Below are 24,517 nucleotides of genomic sequence, written 5' to 3'. Positions count from 1 at the left end.
GAGCGAATATACTGTGAAGCCTCACGTAGGGAGTGGGGTGATGCTAGGCAGGCCTCCATGGCCCCTTGCCTGGGGATCTCAGAGTCAATAGAGTCCCTGACATTGTAATCCAAGGGTGTGCAATCTTTTGGCTTCCCTGGGCTCCGCTGGAAGAAGAATTGTCTTGGGCCATACATAAAATACACTAATGATAGCTGATGAGCTAAAAAAAAAAAAAAAGAGAGAGAGAGAGAAAAGAAAACTCTCTTAATGTTTTAAGAAAAGTTTATGAATTTGTGTTGGGCCACATTCAAAGCCACCCTGGGCTGCGTGTGGCCCGAGGGCTGCAGGTTGGGCAAGCTTGTAATAATCAGTGACCGCTCCACCACATTATAGAAAGCACATCTGAGGACTTGGCATCAGGCAGCTACAGTTGGTCCAAGAACAAAACAGGTTTGTGTTCCCAATCCAACAGAAATGGGGCAAGACGATTCACTTCCCATATCTTTTCTTAACAGTGAGCATGTTTTTGAGATTTAAAACGATTTCTGAATTTTTCCAATCTGCTAAAAGCAATACATGTACTTTAGGCTTTTAAAAGAATATGCAATTCAACCAAAGGAGAAAATAAAAAGCAACTCTAATCCTACCACCTGAGAAACTGTTAGTTCCGGGCCAGGCATGGTAGCTCACACCTGTAATCCCAGCACTTTGGGAGGCCAAGGCAGGAGGATCGCTTAAGCCCAGGAATTTGAGACCAGCCTGAGCAACATGGCAAGACCCCTACAAAATACAAAAAATTAGCTGGGCATGGAGGCACACGCCTGTAGTCCCATCTACTTGGGAGGCTGAGATGGGAGAATTGCTTGAGCCTGGGGAAGTGGAGTAATATAAAATGAGATCATAGTATGCCTATTCTTTGTAACCACCTTTTGTCCAGTGTAAAATAATTGTTTTTCTTGTCTTATTTTTAGTGGCTACATAGTGTTCTTTTACATACTCTGCCATAATTCATTTAAACAGTTCTGTGTAGATGAACATTAATGGTTTTTTCAATGTATGACATTATAAAGAAAGCTGCCGTTACTATACTAAATTTTTGCATAATCCTTAATGATTTTAAGATAAATATCTAGACTGCTAGTTCAAAGCACTGGCATATATTTTTATTTCTTTTGCCCGTTTCCTTCCAGAATGGCCTCAAGCAGATTTGTAGACTGCCTCTAGCTTTTCTCTGTGACACAGTGCATAAACCAGTTATGCCTTAGGGCTGTGGCATTAAGAAAGCCTGCTTAGATGGTGTTTTGAGAAACTTTGACGGTGTTTAAAGGCCACTGCACCCATGAAAGGAGATCAATTATAAGATAAGAGAGGCTGGGCGTGGTGGTTCATGATGGTCTCTGTGCCTTCTTTACCTCATCAGAGCATTGGGACTTAGTGATTCTCCTTTTGGGGGTGACTTGTCATTTCAGTGCAGCAGCTGTGGCTCCAAAGAAGAAGATTCAAACCACTCTGAGTAATCTGGTTGTTAAGGGCACAAACTTGATCATCCGGGAAACACAGCAAAAACTCGGTAACTTTGTTTCTCCATATGAAATTTCTTTCTCCAGTTTAATTATGCAGTCTTAGGGATAAAAGAGTTCACATTGGCTGCAGCGTACACTGCTCCAGTGATGGGTGCGCCCAAATCTCAGAAATCACCACTAAAGAACTTATTCATGCACAAAAATAAATAAATAAATATGCAGTCTTTAGGGTTGAACATGGATACAGCTCGTACTCTTAAGTAATAAGAATCCACTCATCACCTGTGCTTAGTGAGTGGTGTGGTCTGACCTAGAGGAATCAAGCCTGGTTTGCAGAACCTTAAGAAAAAAAAAAAAAACAGCACATTGGTCTTAGCTGTGTCTTACCTTAGTATGCTTTTTACAATTTCTTGGTGTATCTGGGTAAACACTTAACATCCAGCATTAGAATCAGTAGTATTACCTTCCTGGCCAAACTTCTTATCTGTTATCTTTTGTTAAAATGGGTCTTGGTCATAAAAACAAAACAAAACAAAATTTAATAAAATAAAAATAAATAAAAACAAGTCTTGGTCAGAGAATGCAGCCCCCACCCTGGGCTTATGGTTGTAAACAGTGGTCGGGGACCCTTATCCGTAGTGCCTATTCCAGAAACAGGGTATGGAATGACCCCAGATTTAAGGGCTTACTTAGTATTCTAATCATTACTAGAAATAAAATATACTTAGGATACCCTGCAGTCCAAGTCTGATGTTAGAGGTTAAGGATTCCTTTTTTTCCTGTTGGTATTCCGTCTACTTCATTTATATATGACTAAAATTACGAGTACAGAGCTTAGAAAGTGGTATGTCATATGACCTCAAACTATCTGAACATGAATCCTCTAAAGCTGGTGTTGACATGGCACAGGAATACCCCAGAAGAGCTTGTCTTGCTCTGAGGAGTTCAAGGAACTGATGGACCTGCCAACGTGTGGAGCCAGGAACTTAAAACAACATTTAGCCAAAGCCACAGCTTCAGGTACTGTGAGCTGCGCGGCCACACGTGTGTCCCTGTGTTCCTTCAGCCGCCCAGGGCGCCCCCTCAGTCTGTGGGCTTCTGTTTCAGGGATCATGGGGAGCTCAAAACCTGCCATCCAGTCCATCTCAGCCTCGGCACTCTTGAAGCAACAGAAGCAGCGTATGTTGGAGATGAGGAGAAGGAAATCAGAGGAAATACAGAAGCGGTAAGAGGAGCAGACTTAATATTCCCCGCTTAGGTCATCCAGCTCAGGCATCCTCAGAACGCCTTCATCGGGTTCCAGAATGTGACTTCAGGTTTCGATTGGCTGCGTTTTAACTCTGAAAGTTTAAAATAGGTTTCCCATAACCTGAATAGCATTTAAGGCTGTATATTTCTTACACTAGTGACTCCCAACACCAAATGGTACAGGTTAGTTATTACCATGGAAAAGGGAAAGGGGTGAGATGTGAAGGGGGAGACCACAGGTTTCCCTGCTGGCTGGCATTTTTTTCTCTTGCTCTTTTTTTTTTTTGAGACAGATTCTCTCTGTCGCTCAAGCTGAAGTGCAATGGCACAGTCTCGGCTCACTACAACCTCTGTGTCCCAGGCTCACATGATCCTCCTGCCTTGGCTTCCCAAGTATTTGGGACTACAGGCTTGCGCCACTATGCCTGGCTAATTTTTGTATTTTTCTGTAGAGATTGGGTTTTGCCATGTTGCCCAGGCTGCTCTCCAACTCCTGGACACAAGTGATTCGCCTGGCTGCCATTTCTGGGTTTTGCCACAATTCAGTTTTTTATGACAGGCAGAGCCAATGAGTAGAGTACAGTTCTTTGGATAAATGATAAAAATGGAGAGTCACTTTAGAAGCAAAAGCAAGTGGAAATGTGTTATTTGGCTTCAGCCAATAATAAAAAAAAAATCAAGTGGAAATGCATATGGTAAGTGGACAAATGAATGATTCCTGGACTCAGGTTATCTGAATAATGATGGAGCTGTGGTTCACGGGCACTTTATGTGCACTCCATAAACGCAGCATCTGAGCCTCTGGAAAGCTTCTCAGCCTTGTTTTACTACTGTGTGCCTGGAGGTCAGAGAGCTAGTTTATGGGAGGGCTGAGTTTTGGGCTCACATGTGATCTGCTCCAGTGCCAAACCATTTGCCACCCCGAATCTGGGCTGCTGAAAGGCCACTGCATCCATGAAAGGAGGTCAATTATAAGATAAGAAGGGCTGGGCGAGGTGGTTCATGCCTGTAATTCCAGGACTTTGGGAGGCCGAGGCAGGTGGATCACAAGGTCAGGAGTTCGAGACCAGCCTGACCAACATGGTGAAGCCACGTCTCTACTAAAAACACAAGAATTAGCTGGGCGTAATGGCAGGCGCCTGTAATCCCAGCTGCTTGGGAGGCTGAGGTGGGAGAATCACTTAAAACTGGGAGGCAGAGGTTGCAGTGAGCTGAGATTGCGCCACTACACTCCAACTTAAGTAGCAGTGCAAGACTCTGTCTTAAAAATAATAATAAAAATAAGAGGGAAGTCTTTGGGAAAGTAAGAAAATGGGTTTGATCTCAGGCGGATTAGTTTGAGGTGCTGGTAGGATATCTACAGAGGTATTCATCGTGTGCCTACAGGTGACATAAATTATATACGTGGACATAGAAATATGTATGGAGTTGTGAGCCTCTTGGGAAATAGAGAGTGCCCATCAGTTTGAAGGCATTGCAATTTGAAAATTTTCAGAATTTCGTTGGCCAAAGAAGCCTTAATTTTGTGCAGGATTTGATAGATAGTTTGCAAACTCAGCCTAGACTTTGCAAGAGTGGGAATGTGGGATTGGAAAGAGTACCTTTCTGGGATGGCCCGGCTCTCATCCCCAGCCTGGCCCTTGTGAGCAGTGTGATCCTGGGCCTCAGTTTCCTCATGGATCAAATAGGAGGTTTGGACTAGATGGTTTCTGAGGTTTGTTGTTTTTAAATAACTCTTAAGGCTGGCTCTGCTGCTCACATCTGTATCCTAGCACTTTGGGAGGCCAAGGCAGGCAGATCTCTTCAGCCCAGGAGTTCGAGACCAACCTGGGAAACATGGAGAAATCCTGTCTATACAAAAAATAAAAAAATTAGCCAGGCATGGTGGCGCACACCTTTGGTCCCAGCTACTTGGGAGGCTGAGGTGGGAGGATTATCTGAGCCTGGGAGGTGGAGGTTGCAGCAAGCTGCAGTCCAGTGCACTCCAGTATGGGCAACAGAGTAAGACCTTGTCTCCAAAAAAAAGTAAAATAGCTCTTAAAACCATTTGTTGCCAGTAAGTGCTGTAATCCTAACACGGGAGGCTGAGGCACAAGAATCACTTGAACCCAGGAGGCAGACATTGCAGTGAGCCAAGATCGTGCCACTGCACTCCAGCCTGGGCAACAGAACAAGACTCTGTCTCAAAAAAAATTTAAAAAGGATGTAAAATCATCGCTGCAAGTTATAGTGCTTTTCTGTTAATGACTTCCAAATGTCCCACATGTACTGTCTCTTCACAGTAGCATAAACTAAAATGTAGGGAGATGGAATGAGTTCCTACAGGCCCTCGAGCTGACAGTAGGGTTGGGAATATGGCTGGGTGTGCTGCGGGTGACATCCACTGCACAGCTGATCGATAAAAACAGTAATCAGTTCTAAAGTGTTAGGACAATTACAGCTTATTTAAAGAAAACACAATTAATGCAGGAGTTAGTGAAGCTAGTATTGTTCTTATTGTGTGCAAATTTGAATTACCAGCCAAGGAGGGGAATTTATTTTGCTAACAACTAGCTCCCAGCTGGTGGCCTGCCTGCCACCTCCTAGTTCATGTTGAGTTCTAGAGTTTTTATAAACCCTGTTTGCGTATTTTGACTGTATGTTCTTTAAAGATTTCTGCAAAGCTCAAGTGAAGTCGGGAGCCCAGCTGTGCCATCCTCATCAAGACAGCCTCCTGCTCAGTCTCCAGGGACACGATCTGAGTTTCCCAGGCTGGAGGGAGCCCCGGCCACAATGACACCCAAGCTGGGGCGAGGCGTCTTGGAAGGAGATGATGTTCTCTTTTATGACGAGTCACCACCACCAAGACCAAAACTAAGTGCTTTAGCAGAAGCCAAAAAGGTAACTGGCATCTCTTTTTAACACCTGAGTTTGCATTCTGTAGGACACAGCTGGAGGAAAGACAGATACCTAATAGCTGTATATTGATCGTGCTCATTAGAGTCAGTGTAATTTGAAAAGATGGTAGTGTCAACATAATATGAATTTAATCCAAGAAAGTTAGAGCTGTTATCTCCACACTATTTCTTGCCAGGCTATAGGATGTACCCTAGAGGAAGATAGTGTTTATAACCAGAGACACTGACTGTAGGAAAACAATTCTTGGAATTGTTGAGGTGAGACTGTAATGTAAAATGGTGATTTAAGGAATCCCTCCCTCCCTCCCTCCCTCCTTCCCCGCTTCCTTCCTTCCTCTCTTTCTCTCTCTCACTCTCTCTCTCTTTTTCTCTCTCTCTTTCTCTCACTCTGTCGCCCAGGCTGGAGTACAAAGTCGCAATCTCGGCTCACTGCAACTTCCGCCTCGCGGGTTCAAGTGATTCTCCTGCCTCTGCCTCCTGAGTAGCTGGGATTACAGGCACCCACCACCACACCCGGCTAATTTTTGTATTTTTAGTAGAGACGGGGTTTCACCATGTTGGCCAGGCTGATCTCGAACTGCTGACCTCAAGTGATATGTCCACCTCAGCCTCCCAAAGTGCTGGGATTACAGGTGTGAGCTACCGCTCGCGGCCGTTTTATTTATTTATTTATTTATTGACAGGGTCTCCCCCTGTCACCCAGGCTAGAGTACAGTGGTGCAATCATGGTTCACTGCCCCCTCAACCTCCCAGGATCGATGGACCCCCCTGCCTCAGCCTCCCAAGTAGTAGCTGGGACTGCAGGCACATGCCTCCACGCCTTGGTTAATTTTTGTACTTTGTAGAGAAGAGGGGTCTCCCTTTGTTTCTCAGGCCGGTCTTGCACTCCTGGACTCAAGCAATCCCACCACAGCCTCCCAAAGTGCTGGGACTACAGGCATGAGCCACTATGCCTCATCAAGAATCCTTCTTTAAAAGAAATCTTACACAGAAGTCTAGTCACATGACAGGAGAAAGCTGAATTGCTTTGGCTGAAGTAGGGGACACTCAGAGCCCCAGCTGCCTGCTTCCTGATTCCCCTGACCGAGCCTCTCTCTTTCTTCTAGTTAGCAGCTACAGCCAAATGAAGTGCAGAGGCTAGCTGTATGCCACAACCTTACCGACTTACCTATGGTATTACATATAGTGATACCTATAATAACAACCATGACGCATGTCTGTATTACTCCACGCCTGTGATATGTGTGTGCTGTGCATTTACTGTTTGTTTGTTTGCTTGCTTTTTGAGACGGAGTCTCACTCTGTCACTCAGGCTGGAGTGCAGTGGTGCAATCTGGTCTCACTGCAGCCTCCGCCTCCTAGGTTCAATCACTTCTCCTGCCTCAGCCTCCCAAGTAGCTGGGAATATAGGTGCCTTTCACCACGCCTGACTAATTTTTGTATTTTTAGTAGAGACAGGGTTTCACTATGTTGGCCAGACTGGTCTCAAACTCCTGACCTCAAGTGATCCACCTGCCTCAACCTCCCAAAGTGCTGGGATTACAGGCATGAGTCACTGCACTTGGCCAGAAATGTATTTCCTATGTACAGATTCATACTTTGCAGACATCTTATTTCATCCATACCACCATGACCTTCAAAGGTAGGTCAATGCTATATCATCATTTCCTTCTTTTGTTTTGTTTTGTTTTGAGACAGGGTCTCACTCTGTCTCCCAAGCTGGTGTGCGGTGGTACAGTCACAGCTCACTGAAGCCTCCACCTCCCTGGGCTCAGATGATCCTCCCAGCTCAGCCCCCTGAGTAGCTGGTACTGCAGGCACGCACTATCATACCCAGCTAATTTTTATATTTTTTGTAGTGATGAAGTCTCACTATGTTTTTTTCTCAGGCTGATCTTGAACTCCTGAACTCAAGTAGACTGCCTGCCTCAGCCTCTCAAATTGCTGGGTTTACAATGAGCCACCGTGCCCAGCCCCATTTCCATTTTATAAATGAGAAATTACATAACTTGCCTCGGGTTACGAGCTAGTCCATGGCAGAACTGGATGGAATTCTATCCTAATTCTCTCTGATTCTAAAACTTACAAAATGGTGATGTGCTCCTTCATGGATCTGGAAGCCTGCAGTCTCGCTGATGTGACACTTGTTTTTTTTTTTGAGACGGAGTCTCGCTTTTGTTACCCAGGCTGGAGTGCAATGGCGCGATCTCGGCTCACTGCAACCTCCACCTCCCGGGTTCAGGCAATTCTCCTGCCTCAGCCTCCTGAGTAGCTGGGATTACAGGCACGCGCCACCGTGCCCAGCTAATTTTTTTTGTATTAGTAGAGACGGGGTTTCACAATGTTGACCAGGATGGTCTCGATCTCTCGACCTCGTGATCCACCCGCCTCGGCCTCCCAAAGTGCTGGGATTACAGGCTTGAGCCACCGCGCCCGGCCTAACACTTGTTATATTTAAATAAACTGAGACTTACTCATCAGCGTGTAGTCCTGTCTCCCATGCTATTACATTCCAGTAATTGTGTTAATAATACCAAGTAAAATTAAGATATGTTTTGTCAGTTTCTGTCAGAGGACAGCCAGAATTCACTGGTTAATAACAAAAAAGGGTTCCAGGTCTTAAGTGCCTCTGTCATCTTTCACATCTTTACCTCCCTCTCTTCTCTTTTTTTCTAGTTAGCTGCTATCACCAAATTAAGGGCAAAAGGCCAGATTCTTACAAAAACAAACCCAAACGGCATTAAGAAGAAGCAAAAGGACCCTCAGGCCGTCCTGGAGGTGAAGGAACGTGTAGAAAAGAACACCATGTTTTCTTCTCCAGGTACTGCAGTTTCACAGTTAACAGTGGAAAAGAGAAGCTGTTTCTAAGGGAAATACGTTCTAAACTCAAACCAGCACCCAGATTTCAAGTAGTTACTTCAATTTCCTCCTATTAAGAATACCTAAGTAGAATTTCTATGGGTGGAACTGATTTTTTTATAATCACGTTAAATTGGAATGAAATTAGACATAATTCGAATACTTGGGAATAGGATCTTTGTACATATATTAGCATAAAGATCTGCTTTGACAGAACTCAAATTCCTTTGTTTTAAATTGCCCTGTATTTTTAAAACTTTGAAGTAGGCAATATCATGTTAACATCATTGTCAACATATTTAACATTGCTATTATCTATTATGATAGTCAGCTGCCTATTTGAAGGTGAAAAAGAGATTCTAATTTAGTGGCCAAATCTGCCACCACCCAAATTCTAAGCTCAGCTTCTTGGCTTACCTCTGAGACCTTTCCTCTGCTGGGGCCAGCCGGGGTAGGTCGCGTTTAAAGGGCTTGTAGGCAGAGGAACGGGGAGTGGAAGGGAGTGGAGTCGATGAGGCACGCTGGCTTTCTGCAGTTTCTTGGTCACTGCTGATGGTTGTTCCTTCTGCTCTAGCTGAGGTTGAATTAGAACCTGCCAGGAAAAAGAGGAGAGAACAACTTGCCTACCTGGAGTCTGAGGAATTTCAGAAAATCCTAAAAGCAAAATCAAAACACACAGGCATCTTGAAACAGGTAAGATCCCAAAAGCTCAGGGATGGTGTTGATGTCCAGTGTCCTTCAAAGCCAAGGTGCCAGCTGTAGGACCGAGAATCTGTTGTTTGTTTTGTTTTGTTTTGAGACGGAGTCTCAGTCTGTGGCCCAGGCTGGAGTACAGTGGTGCAGTCTCTGCTCACTGCAACTTCCACCTCCCAGGTTCAAGCGATTCTCCTGCCTCAGCCTCCCCAGTAGCTAGGATTACAGGCATCTGCCACCATACCAAGCAAATGTTTGTATTTTTAGTAGAGGCAGAGTTTCCCCATGTTGGCCAAGCTGGTCTCTAACCCCTGACCTCAAGTGATCCTCCCGCCTTTGCCTCCCAAAGTCCTGGGATTACAGGCATGAGCTACCATGCCCAGCCAAGAATCTGCTTTTTACATAAATCTAGAAGTAGGTATGTGTTGGTTTGTTTGAATTTGCTTTGAAGAACAGGATAATTTCGAATAGATTTGAGCCTTGGCTTTGTCCCTTTACTGAAGAATATCATTTGACTTAATATGACTTAAATAGATATCAGTATTATAAAAATGTTTGCACTTGGTTATGGCTGTGAAGTGATGTTTAAATGGTTCTACACTGTTGCTGTTTTCTGCCTTGCAATATGCGAAGAGATCTTCCCATTCCAGTATTTTTATATCGGCATCTCAAATGCTCTAAAGCAGGGCTTAACTCATGCCCAAGGCCTCTTTTTAGTAACAGGTGTTTGTATTGCTTTCTTATCTTAAAATTCATGATAATATGAATTACCTATACTAGTCATTTTGAAAAATTAATATCCTAATGCAAAGAAGAAAAAATGAAAATATTTATGCTAAAGGTATAGATTGCATTATGGATTTGTAAATGCATAGGCAGAACTAGCTTAGGGGAAATAAAGTCGTGAGAGGCTTGGATTTATCAGTATAAATGAGCCAAAAATGGAGACTCAGAAATGTTTCTTTGATAATGTGGGTGTTTTCGTCAGGGGTGGGAGGAGTGTTCAGACAGGGTCTCCGTATGTTCCCCAAACTGGTCTTGAATCCTGGACTCAAGCAATTCTCATACCTCAGCCTCCTGAGTAGCTAGGAATAGATAATGTACTTTTCAGGAGAGGGTTGTTTTTTTGAGACAAGGTCTGGTTTATCTATGTTGCCCAGGTTGGAGACTGTGTGTGTGTGTCTGTGTGTGTGTGTGTGTGTGTGTGTCTGTGTGTGTTTTAAGTAAATAATCCTGAGAAACCAAAGTACCATTGTCCCTCAGCATACACAGGAGTCTAGTTTTACTCTTGGAATTGTCAACATGTGTTAAAACCATGCACAAATATTGTAGAGTTGTGTGGAAAGCAGTTAGGTTCTAGGGTTTTAATCAGGTTCCCCACCCACACATTTGTCTCAGAGCACACAGAAGCCAGGCAGGATGAGAAGCAGTCCTTAGTTGTGTCGGAGACTGTCCCATGCATTGCAGACAGTTCAGCACCCCTGGTCCCTGCCAGCCGCAGAGGTAGCAATCATTATGGTAACACAAAGTGCTCCCACCAATTCAAAAAACATCACCATTCTGTATCATTACTCCAAATGATCTGCTCTTCCTTTCATTAGCAAATAACTAACAAAACAGCTCTGCGTCGTATCTGTTCACTAAACTTGACACTCAGGAGAGATCCCAGCACTGACTCTGCAGGCTGCAGAGCTGAGCTTGTCACTTCTGTGGCACCCGGGGCCCCGGGCCCTCCTGCCTGTGGAGCAGCGCTAACCCCATCGCTGCACACACATTCTGCCACAAGCATCTCTGCCCTCAGGGCTGTTCCCTGACATTCCGTGTACCAAGGAAACTCGCCAGCTGGGGCCCGGAGTACCTTGTGTTATCGAGTCTATATTAGAACAGAAATAACTGCCCTTGGGCACACACTTGACATAATGATGCTGTCATGTTAGGAGTGCTTATTTGAATTTGGTGTTTTAAAAATTACCAAATGGGCCAGGCACAGTGGCTCACACCTATAATCCTAGCACTTTGGGAGGCCAAGGCAGGCGGATCACCTGAGGTCAGCAGTTTGAGACCAGCCTGGCCAGCAGGGTAAAACCCCATATCCGCTGAAAATCCAAAAATTTAGCTGGGCATGGTGGCAAGCACCCATAGTCCCAGCTACTTGGGAGGCTAAGGCAGGAGAATCTCTTGAACCCGGAAGATGGAGGTTGCAGTAAGCCAAGATTGCACCACTGCACTCTAGCCTAGGTGACAGTGAGACTCCATCTCAAAAATAAAATTTAAAAGCATCACCAAATGCTCTTGTGTCCCTCTGTTTTTGCATATTAAGAGCTTGTTTCTACGCATCATCATCTTTTGCTTTGCAGATTGTGGAGGTGCTGTCCAGGGCCCTGGCACACTTTAGCCTGTCCCTTTGGTTCTGTTCTGTTCTGATTATCAGCTGAGTCATCTGAATAATCATCGAGTTACTCTTACTGCGCTGCCTGAGTGCATACTGGATTTGGCACCAGGTCTCTCATATGCCCTGTCATTCCAGGCCGAGGCTGAGCTGCAGGAGCACTACTTTGAGCCACTAGTGAAGAAAGAACAAATGGAAGAAAAGATGAGAAACATCAGAGAAGTGAAATGCCGCGTCGTGACATGCAAGACGGTGGGTGAAGGTGGGGGCTACAGCGACCATGGGCCCCGTGTGATGCTGCTGTGACTCGGCAGCACGTGGAGAACATGTGGGATCTGGGGCCCTATCTTGTAATGTGTCAGTTAATTAGGCTGGAAAGCAAAGGGCGGAGGTGGCCCAGAACCCGGCTTCCTGCCTGACCTGACTGCTGTGCTCTGCCAGTGGAGCATTTGTCTAGGGCATTCTTCTCTCATTTGACCACTGCCCCCAGTTCGGATGGGCCCTAACATCTCCTCCCCTGGACCACTGGGTCCACGTGGCTCAGTGTTCATAGGCCCTGGGACCATGGTTGAACCCCCTGGGCTCACCACTCTACTCTGCACTTTCTGAGGTTGCCTAAGTCTCGAGTTATTTATGAAGCTCAGTGTAATTCTCAGAAGTGACAGCGCTCTCTCCCGCACATGCTGTGCTGCGCACCCACTGCTTCTGATTCTCTTCGGTCTGTCTGAGGATCGAAATTAGAAGTGAAATCCTTAATCTGTCTTGGCTTTGCTGCTAATGAAATAGGGAGTAACAATAAGCCTACATCCTTTTTATAGATCATGGAAGAGAATGAAAGAGCTGCTGATCCCTCTTTTATATAGATGCCAAACCTCGGCGTCGTATGTAAGCAAGGTGCTGTGACGACTCTAGCACAGACCCACTGAAGCTATTTAGCTGTTTGCGGTACTTCTCTTCTGCCCTTGCTATTGTCATCATGGAACATGTTAACAGTAACAAAGTTATTGTGTACTTTGTGACTGACCAGAAATTGGGCCAAACATGAGGAATAGTGGTATCAGTCTGAGGGAGTCAGGCAGTCACACGGGTGGCTGTAGCAAGAGGCGAAGGTGGCCCAGTCCCCTAGCAAGGGCCCAGGTGGTGATGAGAAACCAGTGGTCACGGAGCAGATTGCCCCGACCGCAGCTGAGTGTTTGTCCTCCAGCTCTTCACCAGCGCTGTGGGTTTCTTGTTCTGTGCAGTGCGCCTACACTCACTTCAAGCTGCTGGAGACCTGCGTCAGTGAGCAGCATGAATACCACTGGCACGATGGTGTGAAGAGGTTTTTCAAGTGTCCGTGTGGGAACAGAAGCATCTCCCTGGACAGACTCCCGAACAAGCACTGCAGGTATTAGAAGCACCTGGGGCTCTTTGTCCCACATGGGGATCTTCATCTCTTTTTCCGGTGGCTGCGAGTCTGTTCCCTGGGAACGTTGGATGTTCATTCTGTGCCTTCCTACAGCTCCAGGCTGTCCTTGGGACTCAAGTTGTTATCTGAAATCCTGGAATTCCTTCCCTGCCCTTTCACTGCTGTCCCCAACACCTATTGTAGTACCTGGCCTGCAGGAGGTCCTCAGAAGTGTTTGTTGAATAAATAAGAATGATAGGGTGGGGTGGTGAACATGTGTGTGTTTGTTGGAGGCTGGGATGCACATAATATTTTTTTCTTCTCTCTACTCCCAAGAGTTATTTAATCATTTTAAATTTCTTTAGCTTGTGAGAACAGCCGTTCCTCAGTATCCAAGGGGGATTGGCCCCAGGACAGCACTCTACCGGCAGGATACCAAAGTCAAGTCTCTGATATAAAATGGTGTAGTATTTGCATATAACGTGCACACATCCTCCCATATACTTTAAAACATCTCTAGATTACTTATAATACCTAATACAATGTAAACGCTGCAAATAGTTGTTGTTGTTTTTTATTGTCATATTGTTATTTTTTACTGTGCTTCCCCTAATAAAAGGGGAGGGAACCAGGAACCCGAGCCAGTTCATCCCTTTACCAGGAGCTGGCTTGCAAATTTTTCACAATCTAGATTATAATTTTTTAAGTAGTTATTTATATGTTGATACTTGACTTCTCTCCAAAATAGATGACTAAAAATGTCATTATAGCAAGAGCTTACAGAAAACATTAGAAAAATTTTTTAAAAATCTGTTCGAAGTGCAAGACACAAATGGAAGAGCGAGGCGCCTTTCAGCCTCCAGATGGCACTGTGCCTGTAAGAACCGTGCTTTCTCTGGCGTTCTTGTACGTTGTTCCTTTTTTGTGAGACAGGGTCTTACTCTGTCGTCCAGGCTGAAGTGCAGTGGCACGATCATAGCCCATTGCGGCCTTGAACTCCTGGGCTCAAGCGATCCTCCTGCTTCTGCCTCCTGAGTAGCTGGGACTACAGGTGTGTGCTACCACACCCAGCTAATTTTTTTTAATTTACTTTTTTGTAGAGACAGGGTCTCACTGTGTTGTCTAGGCTGGTTTCAAACTCCTGGGCTCAAGTGGGCTCAGCCACCCAAAGTGCTGAGATTACAGGCATGAGCCACCATGCTTGGCCCTCGTATTCGTTCTTAAGATCAAGGCTGCTGCAGTGAGCTATGATGGCACTACTGTGCTCCAGCCTGGCCCACAGAATGAACCCTGTCTCTAAACAAATAAAAATGAAAACAAAACAAGAGTCCCTGAGCCCTTTGAATTACAAGAGAGTGAAGAGGCCGGGCGCAGTGGCTCATGCCTATAATCCCAGCACTTTGGGAGGCTGAGGCAGGCAGATCACTTGTGCCCAGGAGTTTGAGGCCAGCGTGGGCAACATGGCAAACCCCCACCAACCCAAAAAAAAAAAAAGAAAAAGGAAGTGAGTAAAGGCTTTTGGATTATAAAGAGAAAAGGAGAAGGATGATCTGGACTAGAAAGAAGATTATTCCTTTCCTTATCTCAACCTTTCTGCTCCAAAAAAAAAAAAAAAGAGAAGGAAGAGGCAAAACATAGACTATCCTGCACCAAAGAGCCAGCTCCCTAAATCTGAGTCTCCTCCCAACAACCATCAGTTGTAAAAACCAAGGGTACGTTCATTACCTGCAGCGTGTGGATCCCTGTGGCACTATCATTTGAAGCTCCATCTCTGAAGCCTCTGGCTTTGTAAGGAACTACAGACCACTTCCCAAGTCATTATAGATTTATCTGTAGTTGCATTCGAGCATAACCTCAGATTTGGCATATAATACGAGTGTCACCTTGAACAGCTTCTCCTGGAATGGGGGCCACTGTCCCCAAGTACAGTGAGCACATCATCTTTGCATGAGTGGGCCTATACCACCCTGCTGAGTGAATCCATCTTTTCTGTTTCAGTAACTGTGGCCTCTACAAATGGGAACGGGACGGAATGTTAAAGGTACGCCATTTGCCTACTAATGTGTGACTCCTTTTAGTGACCCATGCTAATAATGTTGTACCATCTCCCATTAAAAAATTTTCATTTTTCTAGGAAAAGACTGGTCCAAAGATAGGAGGAGAAACTCTGTTACCAAGAGGAGAAGAACATGCCAAATTTCTGAATAGCCTGAAATAACCCTAACTTCGGACCTTTCGCCACGGCTTTCCTTGCCTCCTGTGGCTCTGGAAAGCAAGGGAGTAGCTCTGTATTGTCCATTGCTTCTTGATTGACACTGTCAAAAACAAATGCCTGTTAAGCCCCTAAGCTTTGCCTACTTACTTACTGCCATTGGGTTGGTTTCACACCACATTTAACATTGACATTTAGGTGGAAAACCAAGACATCATTGTCTTTTCTAAGCTCACTATGGATGATTGTGTTATTTCATTCACAGAAGTTTCTGCCCAAAAACTAGAAGGCAAACAGAGAGCTGTGTTTCCGTATCTTTTGGTTACAGAATGTTCACTCCTTTATCATAATAAAATTTTAGTGTTTATAGGGACACCCAGAGGCAAAAAAAATTAATTTAGCTTAACTCTCACCCAGGTAAGTTGCTTAACTTCTGGGCTTCAGTTTCTTACCTGTAAAATCAGGAAGATTGGACTAAATGATCTTGAAATGTATTTTTTAGCACTGGATTTCTACAAATAATAAAACTTTTTTCCATCTAGATAATTATGATCACTGCCTTTAATATTAGATTTGATGTACGGATGTTAAAAGCCAGATTTCTTCATTCCATTCGTTATCTCTGTTTTGCTCTTGAAATTGATCAAGTCACTGAACCACTTTGCATTTCAATTTATATATAAAGAGAATAAGAGGGCTCTCTGCTTATACATTATTGTGGAGCTCTGTGATAGAAATACGTAAAATCTCACTTTACTTTTTAAAATTTCTTTATTTTTTAAGACAATGTCTCACTCTGTCACCTAGGCTGGAGTGCAGTGGTGTGATCACAGCTCACTGCAGCTCAGCTTCCTTGGGCTCAAGCAGTCCTCCCACCTCAGTCTCCTAAATAGCTAGGACTACAGGCCCAGCTAATTTTTGTGCTTTTTGTAGAGATGGAGTTTTGCCACGTTGCTCGGGCTGGTCTCAAACTCCTGAGCACAAGCAATCCACCCACCTCCATTTCAAAAAAAAAAAAAAAAGAATGAAAGGTCAAACCCTGTGCAAATTACCACAGCACAGGTTTCATTCAGGAGATTCCTCGGTCTGGGCAACCTGATTTTCCAGATAGCATTTGACCTAAGTGAATGTTGGTATCAGCTAAAAATTGAGTAAATTAGTAGAATTATTGTATTGAACCTTGAGCTCTAGCTAAAAGTAATTTAGGTTTCCCCTAAGATGTTATTATGTTAGGGACATAACACTTTTGGGGGATTGTGGGAGATGGTTGATTTTGGTTTTCAAAAGCCAGAAATAAAATTGACATGCCTTAGATTTCATAAAACTGCTCTAATGGGTCGAAGGTGCTGTGTCTAATTCGTGTTGCTCCTAAGGTTATGTGCTAATAACTGTTCTTTTAGGAGTATACTTCTACTTTATATAAGGTTGCTTTTCTTTTTAATTTTTTTCTAACAGAGAAAAGAATATTTATTTATAAGAACCAGAAGTTCTTATTAATAAATAAGAAACTGGGATGTTTTTAATGGCTCATTTAGGGTAGATTTATTTATCTCATTAACTTAAAACAGCTATGTGTATGAAATAGGTCACAACGACACAGAACTTAACACCAGGTTGCTTCTGAGAATCCCTTTCTTACGGGGAAAAACAGTATTTTTGTGTGTGTGGTTGTTGTTGTTGTTTTTGAAACAGAGTCTTACTCTGTTGCCCAGGCTGGAATGCAGTGGGGCGTTCTCAGCTCACCACAACCTCCACCTCCTGGGTTCAAGTGATTCTCCTGCCTCAGCCTCCTGAGTAGCTGGGACTATAGGCACCTACCACCACGCCTGGCTGATTTTTGTATTTTTAGTAAAGACAGGGTTTCACCTTATTGGCCAGGCTGGTCTTGAACTCCTGAACTTGTGATCCACCCACCTCAGTCTCCCAAAGTGCTCGGGTTACAGGTGTGAGTCACTGCACCGGCAAAACAATGTTCTCATTTGAACAGAGGGTATCCTTACAGTCAGTGTTCACTTGTATATTGATATATGTTTTATAATATGCTTGTAAAGGCTGAGAGTGAGCTATATCTGGATGCCTTTTTACAATTGGGTTTTAACTTTTTTAATAAATATAAAACATAATTGTAATTTCTTAGTTTTGCCCAATCTTGGGGGACTTTGCTTTGAGGTGCTCTGTGCATATGCTTTCTTAGCATATTTGAGGATGAGAAGGGGTCAGTAGGGTGGGGTGGGGAAACTTGTTATTTTATTTCACTTATTTTTTTGAGACAGAGTCTTGCTCTGTCACCCTGGCTGGAGTGCAGTGGTGCAATCTTGGCTCACTGCAACCTCCACCTCACAGGTTCAAGCAGTCCTCCCACTTCAGCCTCCCAAGTAGCTGGGTTTACAGGCACACTCTACCATGCCTGGCTAATTTTGGTATTTTAATAGAGAAGGAGTTTCACCATGTTGCCCAGGCTGGTATCAAACTCCTGCCTCAAGTGTTCCACCTGCCTCGGCCTCCCAAAGTGCTGGGATTACAGACATGAGCCACTGTGCCCAGCCTAATCCTGCCTTCCTTGTCAACCTTTATGAAGTGCTTTCATGCAAATCCATTATACGTGTTTTGTTTTTCTTAACCTGCCATTGGTAATACAGGGATTAAATGTGTAATCACAGGCCACTGGAACAGGGTAAGTACACAGTGATCTGAACTAGCAAACAAAAACCATGTCCTTTGAGAACCTGGTTGATCTAAATATGTAATCCTCACAATGGGGTTTTTTTTTTCTTTTTACTGTGCCTTTTTCTGTTTAGAGAAAATAAGTGGTTTTTTAAAGAAAATCATCTTTGTCTTGAGTTTTGTTAAAATAAATTTTCCCTTTCCAAACATCGAAAGGAAAGCTGAAGTATTTTAGATCCCAACCATCCTGAATAGCAAGTAAGGAACTTCTGAGTAACTGCTGTGGAATTTTCCCCAAGGAAATTTATAAACGTTCAAAGCTTCAGGCAGACTGGTGGATAACAAAATTGACAGGAAGAGATTGCATGGTGTGGGTTTCTGGGTTGAAGCTGATGAAGACAGAAGTAAAGCTTGATGTTTGCAGCAGGTGAAATCACGTCTTATGACATTTTAGAAAATCTGGAGCACAAATCTGTTTGTATAAGTATATCCCCAGTAGCAACCCATTAGGTGTAAAATAGACTTCTTTGATCCCATGGCTAGAGATTTGGAAATCATGCAGCTGTCAAGAACTATGGGTGAACTCTGGCCTGGCGTGGTGGCTCACGCCTGTAATCCCAGCACTTTGGGAGGCTGAGGCAGACAGATCACCTGAGGTCAGGAGTTGGAGACCAGCCTGGCCAACATGGTGAAACCCCGTCTCTACTAAACATACGAAAATTAGCTGGGCATGGTGGTGCACACCTGTAAGTTGGTTAAGTAATTTGGAAATAAGATCTGAAACAGAATTGGAACCAAGTCTGTGGGAACGTTGCTTGACCAAGACTTCTATATTTTTTAAATCAACTGTATTAAAGTATAAATTTCATACAGTAAAGGGCACACATCTTAGGTGTGCAGTTGGCTACATTTAGGCAAATGTATCTATCTGTATAGCCACACCACAAGCAAGGTACAAGACATTGCCATCATCCCAAAAGCCCTGGGCCTCTTCCCAGCCCATCGCTCATCTATTTTCTATCAGTATAGTGTAGATTTATCTTTCCTAGAGTTTCATATACACATAGTCATACAGGGCACACTTTGTCTGGCTTCTTTCACTGGACATATTTTGCAATTCATGTTGCCTGTATCCGTGGTTTATTGTATTATATGGCTATGTCCCAGAATGTATCCACCTGTTGGTGGGTCTTTGGGTTGGATTCCCAGTTTGGGGCTGTCCTGAATAAAGCTACTATAAATATTCAAGTATAAATCTTTCTATGGATATGTTTCTTTTTCTTGGGTAGATATCTAGGAGGGGAATTTCTGGGTTACTTGTTAAGTATATATTAGCTTTTAGCTGGGTGCAGTGGCTCACACCTGTAATCCCTGCACTTTTGAATCGCTTGAACCTGGAAGGCGGAGTTTGTGGTGAGCCCAGATCGTGCCATTGCACTCCAGCCTGGGCAACAAGAGCAAAACTCGATCTCAAAAAAAAGTATACGTTAGCTTTGTAAGAAACTGCTGAACTATGTTCCAAAGCGGTTATACCATTTTCCGTACTAGTAATATACAAGAGTTCCATTTACCCAGCCTTCCCACCAATACCTGTTTCGTTTCAGCCACTCTGATGGGTGTGTAATAGAATGTCATTGTGATTTTAATTTGCATTTCCCCGATGACTGGTGGCATCGAGCATTTTTCATGTGCTCTTGACCGTTTGGTGTCTTTTTTAGCAAACTGTAACAGGTGTTTCTGTATTCTGGGTATAGGAATACCTCCTTTTCTTGGACTTTGCAGATACTGCGATTTTTAACCCTGCATCAAGCAAGCCTACTGGCACCATCTCCCACTGACATGTGCTCACACTGTGCAGCTGTCACAGATTGGTAATTTTCACAATATTTCAAACTTCTTGATTATTACTCTATCTGTTTTGGTAACCTGTGATCAGTGATCTTTGATGTTACTCTTGTAATTGTTTTGGGGTACCAGGAACTGTGCCCATATAAGTGGCAAAGTGAATTGATAAATGTGTTTTCTGAGTGTTCCATCAACCAACCATTCCCCCATCTCTCTCCCCTCCTTAGGCTTCCCTGTTCCCTGAGATTCAAGAACATTGAAGTTAGTCCAATTAATAACCCTACAATGGCCTCTAGGTGTTGAAGTGAAGGAGTCCTGCACCTCTCACTTTAAATCAAAATCTGAGAATGATTAAGCTTGGTCAGGAAGGCACATCGGAAGCTGAGACAGGCTGACAGCCATGCCTCTTGCACGTTGTGAATGCAAAGGAAAAGTTCGACGGAAATTAAAAGTGCTACTCCAGTGAACAAAATGATCAGAAAGTGAAACAGTCTTATTGCTGATATGGAGACAGTTTTAGTGATTGAAGTGGAAAATAAGGCCCTAACACTTCAATTCTGTGAAGGCTGAGAGAGGTGAGGAAGCTGCAGAAGTTGGAAGCCAGCAGAGGTTTGTTCATGAGATTTGATGAAGATGCTGTCTCCATAATGTCAAAATGCAAAGTGAACAGCGAGTGTAATGTAGAAGCTGCAGGAAATTCTCCAGATGATCTAGCAAAGATTATTGATCACAGTGGCTAAACTTTTTTTTTTTTTTTTTTTGAGACTGAGTCTTGCTCTGTCACCAGGCTGGAGTGTAGAGTGGCACAATCTGAGCTCACTGCAACCTCCGCCTCCCAGGCTCAAGCGATTCTCCTGCCTCAGCCTCCCAAGTAGCTGGGACTACAGGTGCACACCACCATGCCCAGCTAATATTTTGTATTTTTAATAGAGATGGGGGTTTCACCATGTTGGTCAGGCTGGTCTCGAACTCCTGACCTCAGGCGATCCGCCCACCTTAGCCTCCCAAAATGCTGGGATTATAGGTGTTAGCCACCACGCCTGGCCCACTAAACAGACTTTTAATGTATACGAAACAGCCTTCTGTTGGAAGAAGATGCCATCTAGGACTGTGATAGCTAAAAAGAAGTCAATGCCTGTCTTCAATGGACCGGTTGACTCTCTTGTTAGAGACTAAAGTCACTGGTGACTTGTAATCTACTGTGTAAATCTACTCTGTCCTCTATAAATGGGAAAACAAAGCCTGAATGGGAGCACATCTATCGTCAGCATGGTTTATGGGATATATCAAGCCCACTGTAGAGACCTCTTGCTCAGAAAAAAGATTCCTTTCAAAATATTACTGCTTGTTTACAATACACATGGTTATCAAGAGCTCTGACAGATGTACACAGAGATTAATGTTTTCATGCCTGCTAACACAGCCTCCGTTCTGCAGCCCATGGATCGAGAAGTCATTTCGGCTTTGAAGTCTTATTTTTATCTTTTGAGATGGAGTTTGCTCTGTCGCCCAGGCTGGAGTGCAGTGGCACGATCTCAGCTCACTGCAACCTCTTCCTCCCAGGTTCAATCGATTCTCCTGCCTCAGCCTCCTGAGTAGCTGGGATTACAGGTGCCCACCACCATGCCTGGAAAATTTTTGTATTTTTAGTAGAGACAGGGTTTCACCATGTTGTCCAGGCTGGTCTTGAACTCCTGTCCTCACGTGATCCACCCACTCAGCTTCCCAAAGTGCTGGGATTGTAGGTGTGAGCCACCACACTCAGCCTCAAGTCTTATTATTTAAATACATTTCATAAGGCCATGGCTGCCATTGATAGCGATTCCTCTGATTGATTTGGGCAAAGTAAATCGAAAACTTTCTGGGAAGGATTTGTCATTCTAGATGCCATTAAGAACATTCAAGATTCATGGATGAAGGTCAAGATAACAGCATGAATATGAGTTTGCAAAACAAAAGCCAAGATAATGTGGAAAGTGGACAAAACATATTTTTAAAGGGTAGTACATTGTAAGATCACAGCGTATATCAGAGTTACCAGCTGTAGACTAGAACATTTATATTTAACAGTTTGTTTTTAGAGAAATCCCTTAAAAGCTAGAAACAACTTTTTCTAGAGACGGGTCTTACTCTTTTGCCCAGTGTGGAGTGCTGTGGTGCCATATAGCTCACTACACCCTCAACCTCCTGGGCTCTAGCAATCCTCCCAATTCAGTCTCCCGAGTAGCTGGAACTACAGGCATGTGACACCATGCCCAACTAATTTTTAAATTTTTTGTAGAGACGAGATCTCACTATGTTGCCCAGGCCATTCTCGAACTCCTGGACTCAAGTGACCCTCCCACCTCGGCCTCCTGAAGTGCTGGGATTACAGGTGTGGCTCACCACGCCCAGCCTGAACTTTTATATTATGAAAAAGTTCCCAAACAATTAGAACACAATTGGCAGAAAATGAATTAGAAATAAAATAACCCAACTCAATGTAACTGATAGAAACCACATAATAAGTTAAAAAAAAAAACTTTTTAAATCATTCTGTGGCTCACAAAACTTTCCACCTTCTAAAAAATCTAAATAAAGGCACATGATAATACATCGTGAAATCTCTACTGGAACACACAAAAAACCTGTTTCTTGTACCTTTAACGTGCACCAGAAAAAGGAAATTCCAACATATGCAAAACTGGTGAATAAACATGAATGACAGATTTATCCTTTGACAAATTTGTTTTCAACCACTTAGCTGGAAGCCACAAAGAACTACGGGAAAGTAATAACAGAGAAGCCCAAGCAAAAGAAACCCCAAAGCCCACACTTTTGACAAGGCCAGTCTCCAGAAATACAAACTGCCTTGCTCCTCATTTCCTGTGAACCGCGGCTGTCCAGATCCCAGGTCGCGTTACCTCTGGCATGCTTCTCCCGCCCAAGGAAATGACCGCGGCTGGCATTTGGTGAAGGAATTCTGGACGGAATTTGAAAACCCTGAAGTATAATGAAGCCCTTGTTACGGATGGGGGTAGAACGAGGTAATGGGATTGTTATTCAGCTCCTTTCTGCCAGAGTTCTATATCTAGAGCCACCATGGTAAGCATGACCAGGGAAGAGGCAAGGACACGCTGTTTTGTTTTGCTGTTTTAAAGCAAGCCATTCTTGGTTTTTGACATCTGAAAAGCCCTGCATTCCTTACTGTGGACACATGACGGGCAGGTGGTGCACAGTGTGGCTGTGAGTCAACTTATCGGTTGACATCCACCTGATTCACTACCATGCAAAAAAGGGGAACTGCCCTCTTGCCAGAAAGCACTGGGGTGTGTTATCCTGACCAACATGAACCAGACTGGGGCTCCTCGTTTCCCCACAGAAGTGACAGAGCAACGCTTTGCCTTTTTTCAATTGCACACGGAGTATTTTTTTGAAATCATTAAAAAAAAAAAAAAAAACACCCTTGTAAGCAGAGGCTACCTACCTACAGGGTCAGAGCCTCGGGGTCTGACTTGGCATTCAACCAGGAGGGCAGTTATGTGCAAATACAGTGCAGCCTCTCTGATATTGCTAGCTGAACATCCTGCATGCCTGACTCAGGATCTGAGCTAGCAGTGATTAAGCTTACACTGCTGTCCAATGACCAACCTCAGTTGATAGGCAAACCATCCACTTGGTAACTGAGCTAGAGATAGGCACATGTTATTCTTGAATTCCATTTTTCCCTCCCCTCTCTCCTCCCCTCCCATTTCCCTTTTTTGAGAGAGAGTCTCGCTCTGTCTGCCAGGCTGGAATGCAGTGGCCTGATCATAGCTCACTGCACCCTCAAACTTCTGGCCTTAAGCGATCCTCCTGCCTCAACCTCTCGAGGCACTGGGATTACAAGTATGAGCCACCACACCTGGCCTTAAAGTTTTTGATATACCAGTCTCTTCCACTGCTAGCACTTTCCTAACTGAAAGCTGTGTGACACTTTCAAGGAGGTCTGTGGAGAGCTGCGGGTTCCTAAACAGCCTTTCTGTTTAGCCAGGCCCGAGGCACTGGGGTAGCTGGTGGAAGCCCACGGACCACACAGCTAGGGTCTGCGCTCGGAGCCTGGTTAAATCTGACTTAAGTTTAATGGAGCTGGAGGTGAGATTTGCTGTCTGAGGAGACGCTGTGAATAGTGTATATTTATTTCAAGCACCCCTGTCCCCTGCCCAGGACTTTTCTGGTCTTAATTTACTTGCTTTCAAAAAGGATCGGCAAAGATGTCCAGTGATAGGAAGCACACAACCTCTTCAAAGGAAAATTTGATTTAGCCAGTTTAAAATATGTAGACATCGGCCAGGTGCAGTGCTCGCCTGTAATCCAGCAGTTTGGAAGGCCATGGTTGGTGGATTGCTTGAGCTCAAGTGTTTGAGATCAGCCTGGACAACATGGCAAGACCCCAACTCTCCTGAAAATACAAAAACTAGCTGGGCATGGTGGTGCGTGCCTGTAGTCCCAGATACTTGGGAGGATGTATCTGGGAGGATCATCTAAGCCTGGGAGATTGAGGCTGCAGTGAGCCGTGATCTTGCTATTGCCTCCAGCCTGCGTGACGGACTAAGACCCTGCCCCTCTCTCTCTCCATATATATAATGACCCAGCATTTCATGTCCAGAAATCAACTGCACTGAGAGCGGACTGGGTGAGTCAACTCTAGCATACTCAGTGGCATATGAGACATACTGAGAAGAGTGAACTATGCTCAAGTTCAAGCTTTCGAACACCCAAGTCACCGAGAATCACATCATCGCTCAGGGAAGAGAGCGTGACACCCCTTGGTTGGAATTTGAGAAGGTAATACACATG

The 24,517-nt window shown here is 44.2% G+C and overlaps 1 protein-coding gene across 3 annotated transcripts in view; it reads left to right on the top strand.

Annotated features, from left to right (window-relative positions):
• The window catches only part of MCM10 (minichromosome maintenance 10 replication initiation factor), a 40,514-nt gene extending 24,299 nt beyond the window's left edge, over positions 1–16,215 (top strand). For all 3 annotated transcript variants that reach the window (XM_012456006.3, XM_012456005.3, XM_064368427.1), the window contains 10 exons: positions 1,452–1,552; positions 2,415–2,525; positions 2,613–2,730; positions 5,405–5,633; positions 8,327–8,471; positions 9,084–9,202; positions 11,730–11,843; positions 12,833–12,978; positions 14,977–15,019; positions 15,113–16,215. In XM_012456006.3, coding sequence (XP_012311429.2) covers positions 1,452–1,552; positions 2,415–2,525; positions 2,613–2,730; positions 5,405–5,633; positions 8,327–8,471; positions 9,084–9,202; positions 11,730–11,843; positions 12,833–12,978; positions 14,977–15,019; positions 15,113–15,196 — 1,210 coding nt within the window. In that variant the 3' untranslated portion in view covers positions 15,197–16,215. The remainder of the gene's footprint in view (positions 1–1,451; positions 1,553–2,414; positions 2,526–2,612; positions 2,731–5,404; positions 5,634–8,326; positions 8,472–9,083; positions 9,203–11,729; positions 11,844–12,832; positions 12,979–14,976; positions 15,020–15,112) is intronic.
• The last annotated feature ends 8,302 nt before the right edge of the window (positions 16,216–24,517 follow it).

The sequence above is a fragment of the Aotus nancymaae genome, unplaced genomic scaffold (assembly GCF_030222135.1).
Source record: "Aotus nancymaae isolate 86718 unplaced genomic scaffold, 86718_ANA_hifiasm-v0.15.2.pri h1tg000077l, whole genome shotgun sequence".
In the NCBI taxonomy this organism is placed as follows: Eukaryota; Metazoa; Chordata; class Mammalia; order Primates; family Aotidae; genus Aotus; species Aotus nancymaae.
The sequence above is the reverse complement of the archived record's forward strand: the minus strand, read 5'-3'. Positions and strand labels throughout refer to the sequence as shown.